General features: G+C 35.8%; 1 protein-coding gene across 1 annotated transcript in view; it reads left to right on the plus strand.

Moving 5' to 3' along the window:
• Window positions 1-6,684, plus strand: part of LOC147760275 (scavenger receptor cysteine-rich domain superfamily protein-like) — a 28,090-nt gene extending 21,406 nt beyond the window's left edge. Inside the window, exons 10-15 of the mRNA XM_086994142.1 lie at window positions 3,551-3,721; window positions 4,183-4,350; window positions 4,810-4,877; window positions 5,325-5,395; window positions 6,179-6,264; window positions 6,659-6,684. Of these exons, the coding sequence (XP_086850268.1) occupies window positions 3,551-3,721; window positions 4,183-4,350; window positions 4,810-4,877; window positions 5,325-5,395; window positions 6,179-6,264; window positions 6,659-6,684 (590 nt within the window). The remainder of the gene's footprint in view (window positions 1-3,550; window positions 3,722-4,182; window positions 4,351-4,809; window positions 4,878-5,324; window positions 5,396-6,178; window positions 6,265-6,658) is intronic.
• The last annotated feature ends 13,132 nt before the right edge of the window (window positions 6,685-19,816 follow it).

The following is a 19,816-nucleotide window of genomic DNA, read 5'->3' on the forward strand; positions in this document are numbered from 1 at the left end:
GCACAGATAGCGTATTGATAGTTTTTAACACCATATATCTTGTGTTTGCATGACGTATATCAACGTAACTGTAGCGTATATCAAGCAGCGGATGAGTACCGTATACCAGCGTTTATTTGGTTTATATATCAGTCATTCTTTGCTAGTGGTGCACTGCGGGGAAACCATAACAGGAATGTAATTTAAATTTAGATAGCCGACCAAATTCTCATGACATCGTTGTGTATGTTTCAATAACAAATCAAAGAAGCTGCATGAGCAAGGAGGATGTTGTTATAAAAGCAAAAAAAGAGAAAAAGCAGAAAATATATCGAAATTACCCTCAAAATGGCGTCCTTTTTTGTGGAATTTCGACCCTACCTCTATTTAGGAACAGTTTGTTTAGGGTTTGAATGAATTATTGAAGCAGGGAATACACCTACTGCAAGAAGATATAATAAACAGAATGTGCAAATGGTTATTTCAATAAAAATTTATTTGAAGTCACTGAAAAATGATCACAAAATTAGCTTAACTTACGATACATGCGGTGTCCCACCCCGATGAAAATTTCATCTAATCCTATCTTTCCGTATTAAAACTGTTCAATCGTCCAAAGTAGTATGTCGGTTAGTTTGTGTCACGAAATCCATGATAATATCAGTTTTCTTAAGAATTTCACATTTATTGCTCAGCAAGGTCGATTTTTCTTCACCGCGTACCAATGTAACGTTCGCAACGCTGAAACTTCAGAGATCGATTCTTATCAGACGACTTTAAAATGCCGCGTGAAAATTATACATCGATAGCGATCTTCTTCCATACTCACTAACTGATGACGTCTTACACACGAATGGCTTCTTTTGCACACTAAAAAAAACAGCTCAAACTGGCGGGTGGCCCATTCTGATAACATGTCACGCAATGACGCTGTCGAGATAGGATGCAGGGCACAGGTGTAATTCCCTCGATTTAACCGTCACAGGATTGTTTATTGGGATCTTCTTTGTATGAAGGTGAGAAATAATGAGTTTCGTTTCATTTTTCTTCAATTGTTTCAACATATTTGTGTACCGATTGATTTTTACCATTCTATAAGTAGGGTGACTTCGTCTGAACTTTCGTTTTGCGTCTGTGTCACATGGGGGACTAAAGGTCGGGGTCTGCCATATAGATAAACGTCCCAATAAAATATTCGCCCCGATAGATACGTCTCTATACATACACGTCTCAATAGATTTACGTCTCGTTAAATTTACGTTCCGATAGATCCACCAACAGATTCCTATAAACCCACGTATCTTTAGATCCAGGTACCGCTAGATCCATCTATCTGACATCGTAATCGGCTAAATGGGCCATATCAACTTGCGTTGTGAAATTTAGAACACATTTTATGTTCTTTTTTGTTTTGTTTTGTTTAGAACACATTTACATGTAAATTCAGAACACTTTTTACGTGTTCGAATGTTGCATTTTGAGAACGCTTTAAACAGTGTTCTGACGCTAGAACAGTAATTAAGCGTTGTGAAATATAGAACACACTTTTGTTCTTTTTATGATCTTTCACTGAGTATTGTGTGAAAACGATCTAGTAGAATAATATATTGCTGACTGCGTACTGCCGTTTTAAAGAAGTGCATTTTATGTACTGAGTAGTATACCAACCATTTCGAGCAATAGTGTACCTGTAATGGATCTATCGGTATTTGGATCTAAAAATACGTGGATCTATAGGTGTGCGGATTTAAATGACGTGGGTTTATGAGGACGTCATATCTATAGGAACGCAAATATATAGGACAGCAGAAAAAATTCGGATCTATCGGTATTTAAATCTAAAAAGACGTTTTTTCCGTTTTTCCTTTATGTATCTATCGGCAACGGGAGTATAGGGACGTGTAATATTTTGGGACTAAATTTTATCTGTACGTACCCTAAAGGTCATATTGAACATGATGACGCGGTGATACCGTATTAATGTTCTCTTGTTCTCGAAAACTGAATCATCGAAATTGAATTACTTTTTTTAGTTTTTTCTTAAATTAAGCTGCTACGCTGTATTCCGTGCGTTTAAAAATTAACCGTCTGTAAAAACAGCAATAATGGATTACTAGCAACACTTACGTTACGCAATGAAGCACCGAAAATGGGTGAAGAAAATGTGTCTCAGTAATGCGTGTTTGCCACTCATAATGCACTGTACTTTCTTTGAATAAGCAATAAACTATTTGTGATCTTAGGTTATCCATTGTTCGTTATCAGAGTTAACAGATTCTTTGTGTGATTTTTTTTTCAGAATCCCAAGAGTGAATGCCTTAGTGAGCACAGAACAGATATCACCATTGGTCCACATATGTCAGGAAGAATGTTATAATTATGAACTTTGTGTTACACTGAACTTCATTTTGTTAAATTTTGCATTTAACTGAACTTTATTGTGTTAAAATAATAAAAAAAATAATAATAATTCAGATAAAAAACTACAATCTGGAACATTCTTTAGATCAACTTTGTTCAGTGTGTGTCCCATGTGACAGAGTTACAGTAAATAAAATATGTGCATTATTCCTCTGTGTTTGTCAATTCCATTTTAAAAGCATGTGAAAGTGGTGTGCCCCTCATGATTGAAGTGTGTATGGATAATAGCAAAAATATTGTTATTATTTACATGATTATGAAAATTTTTTGTACCCGCGTCAATAACGTTACCATTACCCACATATTCACCATTTTTATTAATTATGAAATGTGGATTAAATTCTTCAAACCCAGTTTTGAAGCATTGAGACAACACCCCCTTATGATTTAAACTAAAACTGAAAACATTCCATTAGACTTTCATTAGTTTGTGCAAAATATATTACCCAGGGTTACGCGTCTTGGATTTGGTGGGTATAGCTGTTCAACTCTCCTGTGTGCCCTAAAAAGGGCAGCTGCTGTTTCCCTTTTTATGAAATGATAAACTGTGATGGTGTAGCTATCACATCGCAAAATTACAGCTTCCCAGAGAAAGTTTGAAATTTTTGGTCAAATTCAACATTTTGTAACCACTAGCAAAGAATGACAGATATACAGGGTGGTCCAAAAGATGCTTCAACTACTAACCTGTGCTCTCAAAATTATAGCGTAAACGAGGAAAAAAATGACGCTTAACAAAACACCCACGTCTGTAAGACAGGTCTATTAAAATGATGTTTGGTTTCTCTGTTTGTGAAAATTGTTAATTTTCAAAAATTGAAACATCTTTTGGAACACCCTACATAAGCGTTTGTTGTGCGCATATGAATGCCTGAGTTCCGTGTACTCTGTATAAATTATTAATTTGAGCGTATGGGTAGCATGTTTCTGTTTTGATGATTATTATTAACTACACTAAATCAGATCCAGCTGGTTTAGAAAATATGTACCCCCATCCTCTTTATCTGGAACAGTTGAAAAGCACGCAAAGTAAAAGATAATTAGCACAATCCTAAATCGATGTCTACATATATGTGGAATTCAAAAAGATTTTTGTTGAATTCCCTTCTGTGTAAGATAGGCATTGCCATCAAGTCTTTTACATTTATAGCTGACGATGGTCAACTTCGTCTGGTGGACGGTAACGGCTACAACAGCGGCCGTGTGGAGATCAAGTTTGCCGGTATATGGAGGCGCATCTGTGACAATGGATGGGGAAGCAACGACGCAGCAGTTGTCTGCCGACAGTTGGGTTATAGCGGATATGTTAGAGCAGAGAGAGGTTAGGCCGAAGATCGCCCTTTTCTGTTTAATCCAATGTTTTCTACCAATTCTGATTCGTTTTAATAACTCACTTAACAAATAGCCAAAATCCAGTTAAAGTTCACCCTTCGGATATGTCCTAATGTCATTTCGACATCAGGTTGATTCATTTGAGGGATTTTATCTGTTTAAATTCACAAAGGTTGTGATATTTTCATGTTGGTTTTCAAGCACTTTGCCTACATGTACGTTATTTTATGACAAGCAAGAACTTAACGAGGTTGCTACGTCAAGGTAGTTGAGTATGAGCGTATGGGTTGTAACCCCATTTGATAGATTGAGTTAGAGGTGAGATGTGAATGAAGAGGACATCGGCCAACACTTCAAACATTGTGCCTCACAAGAAGGAACACACTCTTGGCTTCTTTTGAAAATTTTAGTGTCTTATAGTCTCAACAATTTGTTGTTTTGGCATTTCAGGTTGGAACCCCAAGGGGAGTGGGTCTTATTGGCTGCAAAATGTTGGCTGTCTGGGAACAGAGAGCAACCTTACAGACTGCACTAACGATGGAATTGCGGTAACCACGGGTTATGCGTGTCGTCGAGATAGATATGATGACGCTGGGGTCTATTGCCAGGGATACTTACGTGAGTATACACGTATGTCTTTTTGTTGGTCGACAGGTCCGTTTTTTATCTGCTTCTCATCTCTTTTTGGGATTCGTCTGTCTGTATAACAGCTTGTCTGTGCACCATTATCTCCTGTTGGGCTATCAGGACGTGGAAATGGTGGGTGGGTTAGGTCGATAATCCGGGCATTTTGTCTTTTTTGAACAATGTGCACATCTAGTAACAACATATATTGTTTTTTTTCGTCCCATTTAGGCCATTGAAATTTAACAGAGGTGCTGAGCTTACTAATTCCCCGACTGAGTGAACCATTTGATGGTCAATTAAATTGAGATCAATGCAGTTTATCATACGATTCCATTTTATTTTAATATTGTGTGAGATGCGTTTAATGCCATTATGACGTATTTCAAAACGGTTTGAAAACTTAAAATCAAGATTTAAACAATTGATATTTTTCCTCTATCTTCTCACCAGCGGGTGTTACTCCAACAAGTACAACCACCACAACACCACACACAGGGGCCACAAGAACCACTGTTGCAGTAAGTCGTATCTATTGCTTTCATTTTTTTTTTTCGTTCATTTTCACTCAGAATAAATTTACTTTGTTGTTTGTAAATTTGCATTCGTGTTTTCAACGACGTCAACGTTGTCTGTAAACGAGTGAAGCATCGGTAATGTGTACCCTGGGCGCCTTCTCTTAAATCAAAAAATGTATTAGTAGCAGCGCCGAACATACATACACATAGGATTTATATGCAATTCGATAAATAGATTATATTGCCAATAACTTTTAAACGAACTGAATTTTTGTCAGCATAGACAGAATGTCGTCTGTTTACATGCCCATGTCATCAGAGGGTAGAAAGGTGATTGGCTGGTGAGATATATATTTTACATCACAATCTACTGAATAAATAACTTTTAGTGTACACTTAACTATATGGTTTTTTAGTTTCAGAGCGGACCTAGATGTTATTCTTGCTCAGACACCTCCTCGTGTGGCAAATCGCAAACTTATAACACCTACCTTACGTGTTCTTATGGATACGTGTGCCACGTGAGTCTCTTTCTCCCATTTGTACGTGCACACACACGAGTACAGCGCAAGCACCCACACTCACGCACGCGATTTAACACGCATGTACACACAAGAGTAAGGACACACTTGCAAAAACACACACTAGACCAGATTTAAACACAAATCATTTTGGCGCCAACCATAACGGCATGTGACTGATATGGACAAGTTTTATAACACCTTTGTTTAACCTGTAGCAGTCGGTATCCTCATAGTGCATTGATTAAAAACTATAGTCCAATACCTATCGTTTCATTGCCTTAAAGAATCATAGGGCCATACATTTTTCACTTTGCACGAAGATAAACAGTGAAGGAATGCCCAAAATGAATTCGGAAAACGGAATATGCGCCAACATATTGATACAGTAATCGCAATTGTATTATGTCGAAATATCAAAACAAATGGACTTGCCGTTCGACCCTTTAAACCAATTAAATTAACGGAAAGGGGTCACGTGACCTTCCCAACAGGTCTCGCAATGTAAACAAACCAGCATGGTTTAATAATGAAGGTTCAGAGAAAGGAGACGTGGAATCTTGGACCACTTCATAACTTTCTTGTTGTTTACATGTAGTACGTACGGTTGCTTAGAGACAATGTAGATAACATCACACGTATTCTTTGTTAAACGTTTAGAATTGCAGCTAAATAATGGATGAAATTTGGAGGTAGAGAAGTCGCTGCTGTTCGGTCGATTTGCGCAGAGTTAGAACTTCGACAACTTGGAGCCCACGATGTCACCGACTTTTCACTCTACAGGATGATAATGAACAAGCGACAAGCGTCATCTCAGGCAGCAAAGAAGTATGAGAAAGTTGAGAAACAAGGCAGTCCTGCTGAAGAAGGTAAGTCAATTAACTTATTGCAATATGTTTTTAAGTGAGCCCCGATCGTGTGATGTGTACATTGTGCTTGGCTGATGTTACATGTACATGTAAAAATAGTAAATAAAGGATGAATGATAAAGACGATGATAAAATAGTCAAACGGGTTATTATTATTATTATTATTATTATTATTATTATTATTATTATCGTTAAATTTGTAAATACTTTACGGTTTAATATTTGAAAAAAAGAGTTCTGTATAACATATATGATTTAGGCCTGATAAGCTGGGCAGCTTGAAAATGATTTACATGCCATGTTAATCAGCTTAGTTAGCCACCCCATTCCATTGAGAGATCTCTTATATAAAGATGTATAGGCTAACCACAACTTAATTGACAATGCATTTCAGGGAATATTTCTTATGGGACAGAATGAGTAGGCTATCTCTTTACAAAAAAACATCTGCAGTGTGATGAAAATAATTAGGACTTTTAGGATTTTCCCTTGTAAGTTTTTTATAAGATGCTATTACACGTACAATAATATATATATATATATATATATATATATATATATATATATATATATATATATAGAGAGAGAGAGAGAGAGAGAGAGAGAGAGAGAGAGGGGAATACATAAATTGTATAATAACGAAATTCGTAAATAGTATCAATTAGGGCCAAAAGTGATTTGGATGACTGGATGCAGTCCAGTTAAGAAATAAGAAGGGTTCCTTTCTATTCAAAGCTTTTTAATATAAACCTGGGCAGTAAAATGGTAGTTGGCTCCCTTTAACAAATAAGCTTTGTAAGCTTGATGATTTGTCTTTGTTGCAACAAGTATTACATTGGGTTTCCATGCCAAGATCAATCCATCTTGATCAGTCTATCTTGCTATCAACCTAACCAGCTTTAATGTCTGTCACGCCTACTGAATCAGCTATGGTAAAGATAAATACCCCCTGACAGCTTTTCTAAGCGTGAAAGACATTTACGTCGGTTAAGTTGATAGCAATTCAGTGAGACTCCCCAGGGAGATAGATAGATCCTAATATCTGTGAGAATGGTCCCTTAGTCAGCGAGTCTCATTTGCTTACAGTTTGTTATAGCTTCTCCCCTCATAGTAAGAACATAATAAGACACTCTTATGTTGAATCCTATACCTACCCTATTATATGGCCTTTCTTAAAATCATGAGGATATATGTAATTAGCTGTTCATATCACTCAGTGTCAACGATGTGATATACTCACTTGCTGTATGTTTGTAACTTAGTGGTCTGCCCTGTATTTGCTGAATCATTTGTGTAACCAGGTGTATCTATGAGTATCTATTTTGAAATAAGTATTCTCTGCTATTTATTTGTACAAATGTTAGCTACATTTTGAGCATTTTACAATTTTATATATCCTTTTAATACCCACTTGGATGAAGTTGTTTCTATAGTAGTCTGTATATGTCATGTTAATATACTTGTACAAGGGATGAAAAATTACAATTTCATTTTGCTTCTTTTACAGATCGATCAACCAGTAGTGTGTCCATACCCTAAGAGGTTGAGATCAGTGTCAGGGCTTGGCATATCAAAACTGACAATGCTTCTAACCATGTGCCATGCAGTGCTTTTTTTATGAAAGGAAAGAGAAAGGCTTTTGATATATACATGTATTATGGCAACGTGCCTTTATAGAGGCTGTCTCCAGTCTTGGGGCAGCCTTCGAAGTTGCAGAAATAATATCAAGAGTGCACGGAATGATTTTTCTGTTACCCCTATAGCCCAAAGGAAGTAGTGGTGTCAAAAAGGTCAGGTAAAGTATGTTGCTTGTCAACCACCAGTGATCAGAGCATGCTTCCTACCCGAGATGCTCTGATTTTGCATATTTAAGGATAAAATTATCAAACAAAAATCCACAGACCTGCTACTGAGCAGTGCATTGAAGCACCACATCCCAATGGAGATGGTGGCAAATCAAAAACAATGATATTGAAATTAAGTGAATGACACATGACCCAGCCCCTGAAAGTATTTTGCTATGTGTAGAACTTGCCATGCACTGATGTTTGTGGTTTGAAAAATTGCACAAACAAAACTGAAAGGGAGCCGGTTGCTAGTGGATCAGAAGATGGAAATGACACTGAATCTTATTCTTATTTGTAAATGATATTCATAAGTAACACAGAAAGTTATATTTTCACAGGTGTAATAATGAAGTTGGAAAAAATGTATTGTATTTGTATGTATTGTATACATATGGGTTTATTATCACGATTATTTAAATGCTATTATTTGCTGAAGGGCACAAGAATATATATATATATATATATATATATATATATATATATATATATATATATATATATATATATATATATTTTATGGAAAAGAGGGTGTTTGACACATTAGCTTATATATTGTTAGGTAGTAACCTAGCAAGTTTTAGGTCTTAACATTAAAAAACATTGAGGCCTTGCTGAGTGTTGGCTGAATTTTCTTTTAACGTGCTGTTGTTACTGGACAATGGTGCAATTAATTACAATAAACATACCTCTTTGGAATTATACTTCTGCTATTAAAGATATATTTGAATATAAAAACTTTTATGATTCTACAATGTTGTGCAAGGACTTGCATATTTTAGAAATAATTTTACTGCGTGCAGCTTTATAAACAGTTAGACAACCTCTAAAATGCATAGCTTGCAAACCCCTATGCATGGATTTACAGTATATTATATACATCTACTGAGTATATGAAATGTGGATTCAACTAATATTCATAGTGATAGTGATTTTATGTACTGTACTTTGACACATCTGAAAATTTAACTGCATTTAATCTAACAACACAGATATTGCACGATCACAATATAGTGTAGTAGCGTGACCTTGTGCGATTGAACTAAAAGTGGTACGGTACACACGGGCTGTACAGCATATATTTTTTTCGTGAATTCATGTCATCATTTAGCAAAGTACATAAATACACATATTTCTCCAACAGCTTTAACTTTTCTTTCAATATTGACATCCATTTTAAAGAGCTAGACCTTTTTTATTGAAACTATGCGTGGGAATCCTCTATAAAATCGGCAAGCTTCGCGTGGAAATTCATTTTTTCAGATGTGGGTCAAGCGATCACGTGACCCCCTTTCCGCTGCTTTGATTGGTTTAAAGCGTCAAATGGCAGGGTTATTCATTTTAATATTTCGACATTATACAATCGCGATTATCTATATGTTGGCGCATCATTCGTTTTCCGAATTTATTGTGGGCATTCCTTAACTGTTTATCTACGTGCACAGTGAGATACAATACAATACAATACAATAAATTTTATTTCGTAGCGGATATTTATCTGGCCCTATGATTCTTTTAAGAAAATAGCTTTTCTAGACGCCTTTACCCCTAACAGGCGGGCGCCTAATTCAGATAAAATACCTTCTGCACAGATTTAGTCCACTAAAGGCTATGCACCTCTTCAGGTTTATTCTATTCTTGACGTCGAATTAATGTTTTATGAAAAGACTGTTATTGCCGTTTTATAAATATATTTCTTCTTCTTACTTTTTTTCTTCTTCTTCGCACAATATTTGTTAAAATTTGTCCAGCCCTTTAGCCGCAAGGGCAAGTCTTATGCCTCATAGCCGAATAGCATTGCAGTCCAAATTTGACAATGGCCAGTGAATGTACCAATTTACACTTTCTTATTTCACCAGCATCAAGTTTAATGAAAGAAAGCTGTGTTCATACCTAAGACAGCATTTATTTTAATGAATGTTTTATGTTTTCCAATAATAATGTTTCGTTGTTATGATATGGGTAAACATATTTTTGCAGACAACGGCCTCGGCGTATCGCAGTTACGCTCTCGGTTTTGGTTCTTCCACCATTGCATACAGCTACAGTCGCGGGTGTAGAGCCCGGTCATTTTGTACCAGCCAAGAATTCCAGGGAAGTACCTGCACGGGAACTGGGACCAGTAGAGTCTGCAGGCAGTGCTGCGCTAGTGACTACTGTAACAGCGATACACTGGATACGTCCCAAACCAGCAGAAAGACCACCAATAGAGGATCCAGTTCCCAAAGTGATTGGTCTAACGTCTTCTACGCGATTTTGTTCTTTATCTTTGCTTGGAATTAAAGGCATTCACTGCACGCTTTAGACCCTAATGTAATAATAAACCTTTAATTCCCTAGCAGTTTTAAAACTTATACGAAAGTATTATGGTAAACGATATTCCAGAGCCATTCACAAAAATGCTTTAAAAACGTTTTTTGGAGCCCAAAGTGTCCAATTTTTTAAAATGATGATCGGCTTTATGGAAAATATATAGATCAGATTGTTCTTCATTGGTTTAAAATAGGGTTTACTTTTTATATAAAGGAATAGTTCCTGAATTTTTTATTTATTTATTTATTTACTTATTTATTTATTTACTTATTTATTTATTTGTGTGTTTGTTCGATGTATAGAGAATGTTTAAAAATGGGATGATAAGAGGTAAATGCAACCCCTTTTTAATTGTATAATTGCTTACTTTTAAATCAACGATCCATGCCTTCTTGTAAGTAAAATATTGTTTCAGACACCACTAATAAGCAATGTTCTATGGTTAGATCATAAAAAAGTAGTGGAAGAAATCCTAACTAACAGTCATCTGTATGTTTGCACGTCACAGTCTATTCATTTGTTTATTTATCTGTTAATTTTATCGGTCATATTGGGCAGTGTACGTCCTCATGAACAATGGCTTTGCTATTGGCGAAATATTTCCATATGGCCAGCACTCTGTCTGTTTACACTCATCCTGTACGCAGTAATTGTGTTATATGCCAGGTAGGCCTACTGATATACTAATAATAATGATGGCAATGATAACAATAATAATTACAATCTGTGTTGACGACCTGAGCGCCGCCATTGGATGTACGTGATGCTTAAGTGAAATTTGACTGCTTGAAGGGCACCATGTACACTGTAGTATAAGTAGTAGAAGTGTAAGGTATGAAAAGTATTGTATTTTATGCACACAGCAGTACATCACGTATTGTTTTGCCTTCAAGAGAATAATAACCTACAAAAGAGTTATAATATTTTATCACACTTATTCTTTAATTGTATAAAATGAGGTGTATGAGTGATTCCATTAATCAATTTGAAATATATATATATATATATATATATATATATATATATATATATATATATATATATATATATTAAAATTTAGTTTAAAATGCTTACTGCAATTGAATAATATATACTTGTTCTATAATTATGGAATGTGAGCCTATATATAATCTAGAAAAGTAGGGAAATGGGACTAAATGTAGGGCTGATTGTAACGGTAATATCCATTGCGAATCCTACCCACACGAAAATTCAGTAGTATCGAAGTAGCAAAGAAGCATTAACGCAGTAGTGGTGTGGAGCATATTTGCAGTAGATATGCAGTATAACCTACTGCAATTCCACTCCAAAAAGTACACAGGCTAATACCGAGAGGAGCATTAATGCAGAAGATTAGCAGAATGATAGAAGCATGTTTCAAATATACTAATTAGCTCCCAAATCGGAGCAGATTTGAAGCATGTTTGCAGTATGATTGCAGTAGTCTACGGTGCTGGAGTATCTACTGTGTTTTCGTGCGGGTAGTGTAATTTGCACCAAATCTAAAAGGCAGACAAAGGAAAATAATGTCTTAATATACAGTAGATGTGTCTTGTATTAATTTTATTGAACATAATCATTGTGAGTATAATATTACTGGAATGGTATGTGTAAGCATCTTTTAGGTCATAACCTTGAATAAAATCGCTTAGGCCAAATTATAGATGAATGAAAATAGTCGTCTCGAAAATAGTCATATATTTCAACATTTCGAATTACCAGTTACGTCGCACTTAATACCGGTAACTGCAATCAAAATAATCATTTTCATAACGATATTTTAAAAACTCCATCTTCTTCGATTTCACAGCGTCGTGTATTCATGTGTTCCTTTGTCATGCTAAGTTAGTTTTTGCCTCTTTCTATGCTCAATCATAGAAGAGAAATTAAAGTTTGCTAGTGTCGTCCCCTTTTATGTGGCTCCTACGTAACTATGCCCAACTGGTACAATGTGCTTTATAGTACATGGGTTCATTTCCCTCTTTATCTAAGCTTACAGCCTACTAGATTTAGACAGCTGATTTCGTTAAGCCGATTTTACAGTATAGGGCTAAGAGCCTTTTAAGAATGACAGCCCCACAGTACAGGTAGTATAAACGTATTTGACATACCCACATTAACACTGTCACCATACGCGGAATGTATATATCGGTCTCAATATCAGTGTAATAACAATTTGCTCAAGATGTGAAGTTAAACAACGGTTAAGACGTCCTTTTTGTAAATTGCACACCAGTAGGCTATAGGTCTTTGTAGGACGGGGTTTCTTTCCCAAAAAGCTACTACAAACTAGTGAAATAGATTCCTGTCCACTACTAGATATAACATTTTGTTAATTGGGGATGGGGTGGGGTGGTGAAATAGCCACTTCCTTGACTTACTTAAAGTACCTAAACGGTGGACCAGGGCATTTCTACTATAAAAAAATGGGTAGAGGGGCGCATAATCGCAAAAATTTGGACCTTTTCACTTTTCCCCCCATTTCTTTTTCTAAGGGAGCATATCAATATATCATAAAATCTTAAGGGGGGTCACGTGACCCACTGCACATCCCATCTTTGGTGTCGCCATTGCTGCCACGCCCAAGATACGACCGACCCAAGCTCAACTGAAGCCGTAATCCACCCACACAACTCTATAACATGACCATACCGTAATTTATCCGTTTAAATCAGACTGCTACTTATGCGCAATATTTCCTATACTTAAGAACCAGTGCACTAAAAGTCCATTGTGATCAAGTCACGAAGTTCTTGGCCAGTTTCTAGTTCACCTTGTGCAAGCGGTACCTACTTTGTGTACAATACGCATCGTCGTGTGGGCGTGGGACGAACTTTTCATTTAAGGCGATTTTTACAAGTGCTGCTTTGAGTAAAGGGTATTTTATATCAATACAAATGTTCTATTGTCGAAGAGCGTTTGATGATGCCCTTAACACAAAATTGTGGCTTTACAGAACAAATAAAAGTAATGTACATTGCCATCGAGGTCCGAGTGCGTAAGGACGATCGAGACTGACAAAAAGTGATTCTCCTTTTAAATCAAAATTCTGGATTGCTAAAATATATATTTGCATTGCATTGAAGGCATAACTCCGTGTCGCACGACTGAGTACAGAAACTATCGAAACTACACCATAAAAACGACTTTAAGTTGCAACCTTGATTACCTGTAATTTGCGACTGAGATCCTGTAACCGAGACGAACTCATCGCAATAATAACACCGATCTTCAGACTCCAAGGATGGTTGGACCTGGGGCGCATGTAACAAAGAATTAAAGAAAACATTATTCGCCAGTGAAATAACTGCTATTTACAGCACAAGTCGTGACATACAAGGGTGTAATTTTTTCGAGGAGCAGCCTCGATATTGGTTATGCTCGTTGACGTGGTGCTCATGACTACTTATTTAAAATTCGCGTCTTGAAATCGTGGCGCGACCTCGATAAAACACGTTACCGTCTTAACTATTCCTTATATAAATTCAGATAACAGCTTGTTCTTTGGTGGTTTAGATTAGTATATACCTTTTTTATAAGGAAGCGGTTGCTGAATATTTATTTATTTATTTATTTATTTATTTATTTATTTATAATTTCTCTCTGTTATCTGATTCACCTGGGCCCGCTTTCATCAAGGCTGGACAGCGCTATCGTATGGATAATAATGGCATCTATGCTCTGGATAGAGCTATCCAGAGGATAGCGCGTTTCATCAACAGTGGATAACGTTATCCAGGGGATAAATCAGCTTATCTAGAGGATAAAGTTGTCCGCTCGAAATAGGTTGGATAAATCTGCTATCATGCTGTTAAATCATCAAAAATGGCGAACCTGCTTGCTTTGGGAGTAAGTCCTATGAGATTTCACAATGATTAGAAAGAGAATTTTAGAAGATGTGTGTTTGCTCTTGATGATTTAAGTGATACTGAATCAATAGATTACATAAAAGACTTGATCAAAGTTGACACGGCGCCTGCTACGAACAGGACCCATGCAATCTCCGTGACAGATTTATTATCTTTTATTTTACTAAAACATACTTTTTAAATCGACAAAAAAAAAGTCTACGCTGCTATTGACAGAATCTGTCAAACGTGCCAAGTCAGCCATTTTGTTAGAAAGTATGTCACTACCTTGCCCTGGATATGTTTTTGACACTGACGTTAAAATATCCTGTAGATATTTTTCCCATTATTTTAATGAATGTACCATCTTGAAATATACTAAGAATATTGTTTATTATGGGCAATTCATTTTCCAAATATGATATAGATCACTTTTTTGTTAGCAACTATCACGGCTTTTATAATGTTTATAGCAACCAACTGCATTGTGGGAATGTATTTTTCCAAATATGGTAAAATCGAATAAAAGCACCACATTTGGCATTTAGCTACTACCCTAGGTTCTAGATTTCAGTTTTGTCAGCTTGATCTTGATTTCATATATAAACCATATCAGCAAAACTGACACTAGAAACTAGAGACAGATTGGGGGCGTGTTCGGCTAAATTTTGCCTGTGCACGAGGCTATACCCTGTGTGTCAGGGCACAGTAAAGTTAGATTAATAACTATTCACACCTTGTGATGGGATCGCTTTACTGGCCCTGAGGAACAGCGACAATGTTCAATTTCCGTCAATCAGAACCTACAGTAGAGGGCCACGGCTCTAATTTGATTTAAAATGTCAAAAGGTTACTACTGCCCTGAGTGTCAGGGTAGTTGACCCTATCTTTCCTCCCTCTGACTTAGTATATCCACCTTTGCGCCATGGGGAATAATCCCGCGCAACGCAGATTAAAACTTGTGACGCAGAGTAAGATTTATCCGGCTGATGTGAAGATGTGGCGATTGAACACATTTGTGTTTTTTCTGTTGGTCATTTCATGGATTCCCGGGGGTATTCAAGGACAAAGTAAGTAGATATTATTAAGCTAAAATAAGACTAAAATTTACATCGAAAATGTTAATCCTGAAAGAAAATGTGTGGATTTTTTTCAATATTAAGTATGTATAAATAAGTTGGAAAGAATCGTCAGGGTGATTTTTGGCGAAAAACGTACATAGTAACAATATTTATTTGAAACTGTACTAAAATGGTTAATTCTAAGAAAAGAATTAGACATTTAAACATTTTCTAAAATACATTTTAAATACATTTATAAGACATTTTCAAGAACTGCATTGTTTTCGAACGTTTGGATATATCTATTAAAACCGTGGAATTATTTAAAATATAAGGGTATAAATTTCCTTGAGGCCATTTTCAACAGGCGTCGAGCGGTATAGGACCTACACAAACAATGTCAGGCTTTATTACAAATAGGCCTAAATGTAATGAGAAGACACTTCTTAAAAGTTTTACAAGATTTAAAAGTTGATTAGCCTGTTAGCAGATTTGGGATACGGCATTTACATCGCCTAGAGTTATATTTGTTATGTATGTCTTGATGCTTGCACTCAGCAAAAAGCACTTCTCCACTTCTTGTTACATTTTTTAACTGACATATAAAATTCATAAACCTCGATGAAAATAAATAGTGTGCAAAGTGAACCATGAATATATTCTAGTTCATTTGTTTACACAATATATGTAAAGTACGCACATATTATGTAATGTTTACATATTATTATATTTTTCTTGTGTGGGCAATTTTGGAGCATAATTACCCAGGCGATCTTTCCCATGTTCCTACTCAGTTATGATGCTGTTTATCCCTCTGAATACCCCTTTTGGAATAACCCAACCTTCTGGCAATTTGTCGGGTCAAGAATCCCTCCTATGCCTGCCGCTTGGTAAAAAAAGTGTACCTCTCTCATTTAGGGGCAGCATGTTAAAGGTAAATGGCGTTTTAGGATTTATGTTTACGTTAGGTAGGTCAATGTTGGACTACTCACATCCTCAAATTTTAAGATGATTGGCTGTGTAGTTGGTATGTAATAGTTAAAGTAAACTATGGCTACCCTTGCAACATTGACCATAATTACGTCATGGATGATATTTTGGAAGGAGACTGTGCTCTGTGTATGTCAATAAATTGAAATATTGTCAGCAGCATAGGTACTTTTTTATTTATTCCTTTTTTTATATTGAGACATTCGTTATACAAGGTTACATGTAGTCCACAGCTAAGTTATTTTGATTTAAAAAGTATTAGAATCACGAATTTTTGCCTTTTTTTTTTTTTTTTGTTACTCCATCAGCCGATGATGATCATTTCAGTAAAGGCCAACGACGCAACTTGTCTGAAAATTTGTCTCACGCGGCGTCAGATAAGGTTCACTTGAAAATCAAATCTTATCACCGTAATTTAACTTTAGACTCTTTATTTTTCATACGCACTTCTCACATTTATTGTTTTGCAAACATGATAAGGTAAGGGATTATTATTTTTAATGGGTAAAACTAACTATGTTATCGTCGTTATGACGGGACGAGACTGACTTTAAACTGTGTCGCGTAAACAAGTTCAGGGTCAGATTAACTACATTCCATAAAATCGTGTTTAACAGCAGTAAAGGAAATGCGTCTAATAAGTGAGCACAACATTTTCAGTTAATGTCAAACAATAAATGTAATTGTATCTGGCTATAATAAATATTTTCCGTGCATAAAAAATTAAGTTCCCATCGAAGTTTTGCAAGTGTGACTTGGCGGACACTAGGTATTTTTAAATATCCACAAAATAGACACTAACAGTTCTGTTGCACGTAGACCACAGAGTTGGTCTTTTGATTCCACCAACTGGTGATGATCATGTCAGTAACACAGCCAAGAAGTGACTTGTCTGATTAATAAGTGCATGAACATTGATAGTGGAATAGGTGTTATACCAATCATATAAGGACAGCCTCTCACTCCTAATTAGGCGATGGCCACGCCCACCAGTGTTTATGTCTTGTTGAGAAGGGCTAGCAGCTTCCTACTGCTGTGGGCAATCACACATTGTTTTTTAATTTGCGGCTTTGTTGACTCCTTGCTGGGAAGGGGTAACGGCCTCCTACTGCTGTGAGTAATCACACATTGTCTTCTATGGGGTCAGCATATTTCTACCAAATTCTTAGTATTGTTGCACACATAGCAGGTATTAGCACTGAAGTCACTAACCCCAAAAGAAATCATTGGATATAATTATAATATGATTTTATATGTTTTTGGCCATTTTCTGGCTCGATTTTCAGCTTCGATTAATAAAGCCACTTCATGAGCAAATATGTCCAAATTACTGCTATTTTGAAATAAATTGATAATTAAACTAGTTAAACCAGCCATTTGGCACTGAGAATATGTTACTTAGTTTCAGTTTAATCTTCAAACTGACGAACCACGCCCATTTTTATTACCCCCCTCCAAACTCACCTTTCTACCAAGCAATTTTCACGCATTAATATCTCTCTTTTTGCCGGATTGACATCCGTAAAATTGCGTAGGGATCCTTAGAATATGTTAGTCTTATCACAGAAATTGACAGTGACAGTTGTTTTGTGTCTTTAGTGAACTAGTGAATTTTCAGAAATACATTCCAATAATCTTCCTTGCAAGGTCAGCTAACACTATGATGAATAAGTAGCTGTAAATGTGATAGAGTGAAGTTAACAAATATGACAGTTCTCGGTACCCTGTTATAGATGGACAGGTTGAGGTGACTGTGACTGACAAGAAAACAACCATATACATATATAAACCTTCGAAATCCAAACTTGAAGGCCAGACATATATACCCTACACATATTTAGCCATCAAATATGTCCTACTGCTAAACACATCCAGGCTATAAGGGTGTACCGTGCTTAGGTGCAAAACATGCTTAGAAGCTAAATGCGTTGAAAAAATCAGACAAAGCAGGCACTTGGATGTTTTTACAGTGTACGTTATAATTGTGTACCTGTGTTTTGTACCAAAAATTAATAAAAACATTCAGGTCATTTTAATGTCTTTTCATGCAAGGATGTTGTCTAACAACTAGAGTTGATACAATGTTGTTATCTGACCGTGATACAATGTTGTTATCTGACGTTGATCCAACTTTCAAATCCAACGTTTATCCAACATCTTATCAACGTTATGGTTCAAAGTTGTTTCAACTTTAAAGCATCATAATTTGCCCGCTGGGTTTGGCAAAAAAAAAAAAAAAAAAAAAAAAAAAAAAAAAAAAAAAAAAAAAAAAAAAGTGCCCAAGTCAGGATACAAGTACCATTTGAGATAATACCTTCCAATAACCAAATCTAATCAAATAGTCATTGTCAGGTTTTCAAACAGCTTTGATAAGGACAAGTATATCCAATTGTTATAAATACAAGATGGCTACCATCAATTCTGTCCCATATTACAGTTGCCAAAATTATTCAAAATAATCAAGAGGCCCATTTTAGCAGGGATTTTATTTTTAGATCTACAATACAGGATTGCTCACACAATGTACTTTTCAAACAGAGCCCAACAACTTCTGAATAATTTAAAATTATTATTGACAAGTAATTCACCCCCACCCCATTTAATGAGTTATTACTGTGCATACCTAATATCTCACCAGCATTCTGTATATCTTATTTTAGTGAGCAATAAAGATTTTAAAAACTACACAGGAATTCTTTAAAGGTAAAAGGAAAAAAACTGTTTCATTTTATTATTTTTCTCAGGTGCAACCCCAATTAAATCCACTTGGAGTGATTTATGTTACAATTTCTTCAATTGTTCTTTTGCCTTTCAAGTGATTCATAGGCTTTGTAAATACATGATATCTTGATATCTATTTTCTTTTTCTATAGAGGAAATTAAAAGAGAGTCAGCAACATACATCTACATGTGGAGTGTTTCATTATTGTAATATCAATTGGACAATAAAATAACAAAGCAGTTACTTTTCTCAAGAGTGAAAGCGAGTTATAAATCTCCAACGTTTCAATCATATAATTAACACTTTCACTACTGCGTCTACCCGAAGATGGCAGGACAATCACGACAGGCTATCAAAAGAAAATGTGTTTAATATTTTTTTAAACTTATGACTTAGCTGAACTGTTTGGATACGCGCTTATCGAATCAACCCAATATTGCACTGAAACAATTTACAGTACAAGCTCACCATAACCTATAGGATGAGACGAGACTGAAAATCAAAACAGACAAGATCAGATTTTCAAAAACAAAGAAAATGATGTAATAAAATGTTTAATACACAAGAAAAAATTAATAAGACCGAAGAAAAAGAAAATAAAAAAGCATTGGTAGCCATAGTTACCCGTCCCCTCAAAAACAAACAGACAAACAAACAAAAAGGCAGACAAACAAACAAACAGACAGACAAACAAACAAAAACAGACAGACAAACAAACAAGCACACAGGCAAACAAACAAACAATCCACAAGTCAATCCACACGCCGATGGTAA

The sequence above is a fragment of the Lingula anatina genome, chromosome 8 (genome assembly GCF_051362555.1).
Source record: "Lingula anatina isolate TDL-2025a chromosome 8, LinAna3.0, whole genome shotgun sequence".
Classification (NCBI taxonomy): domain Eukaryota; kingdom Metazoa; phylum Brachiopoda; class Lingulata; order Lingulida; family Lingulidae; genus Lingula; species Lingula anatina.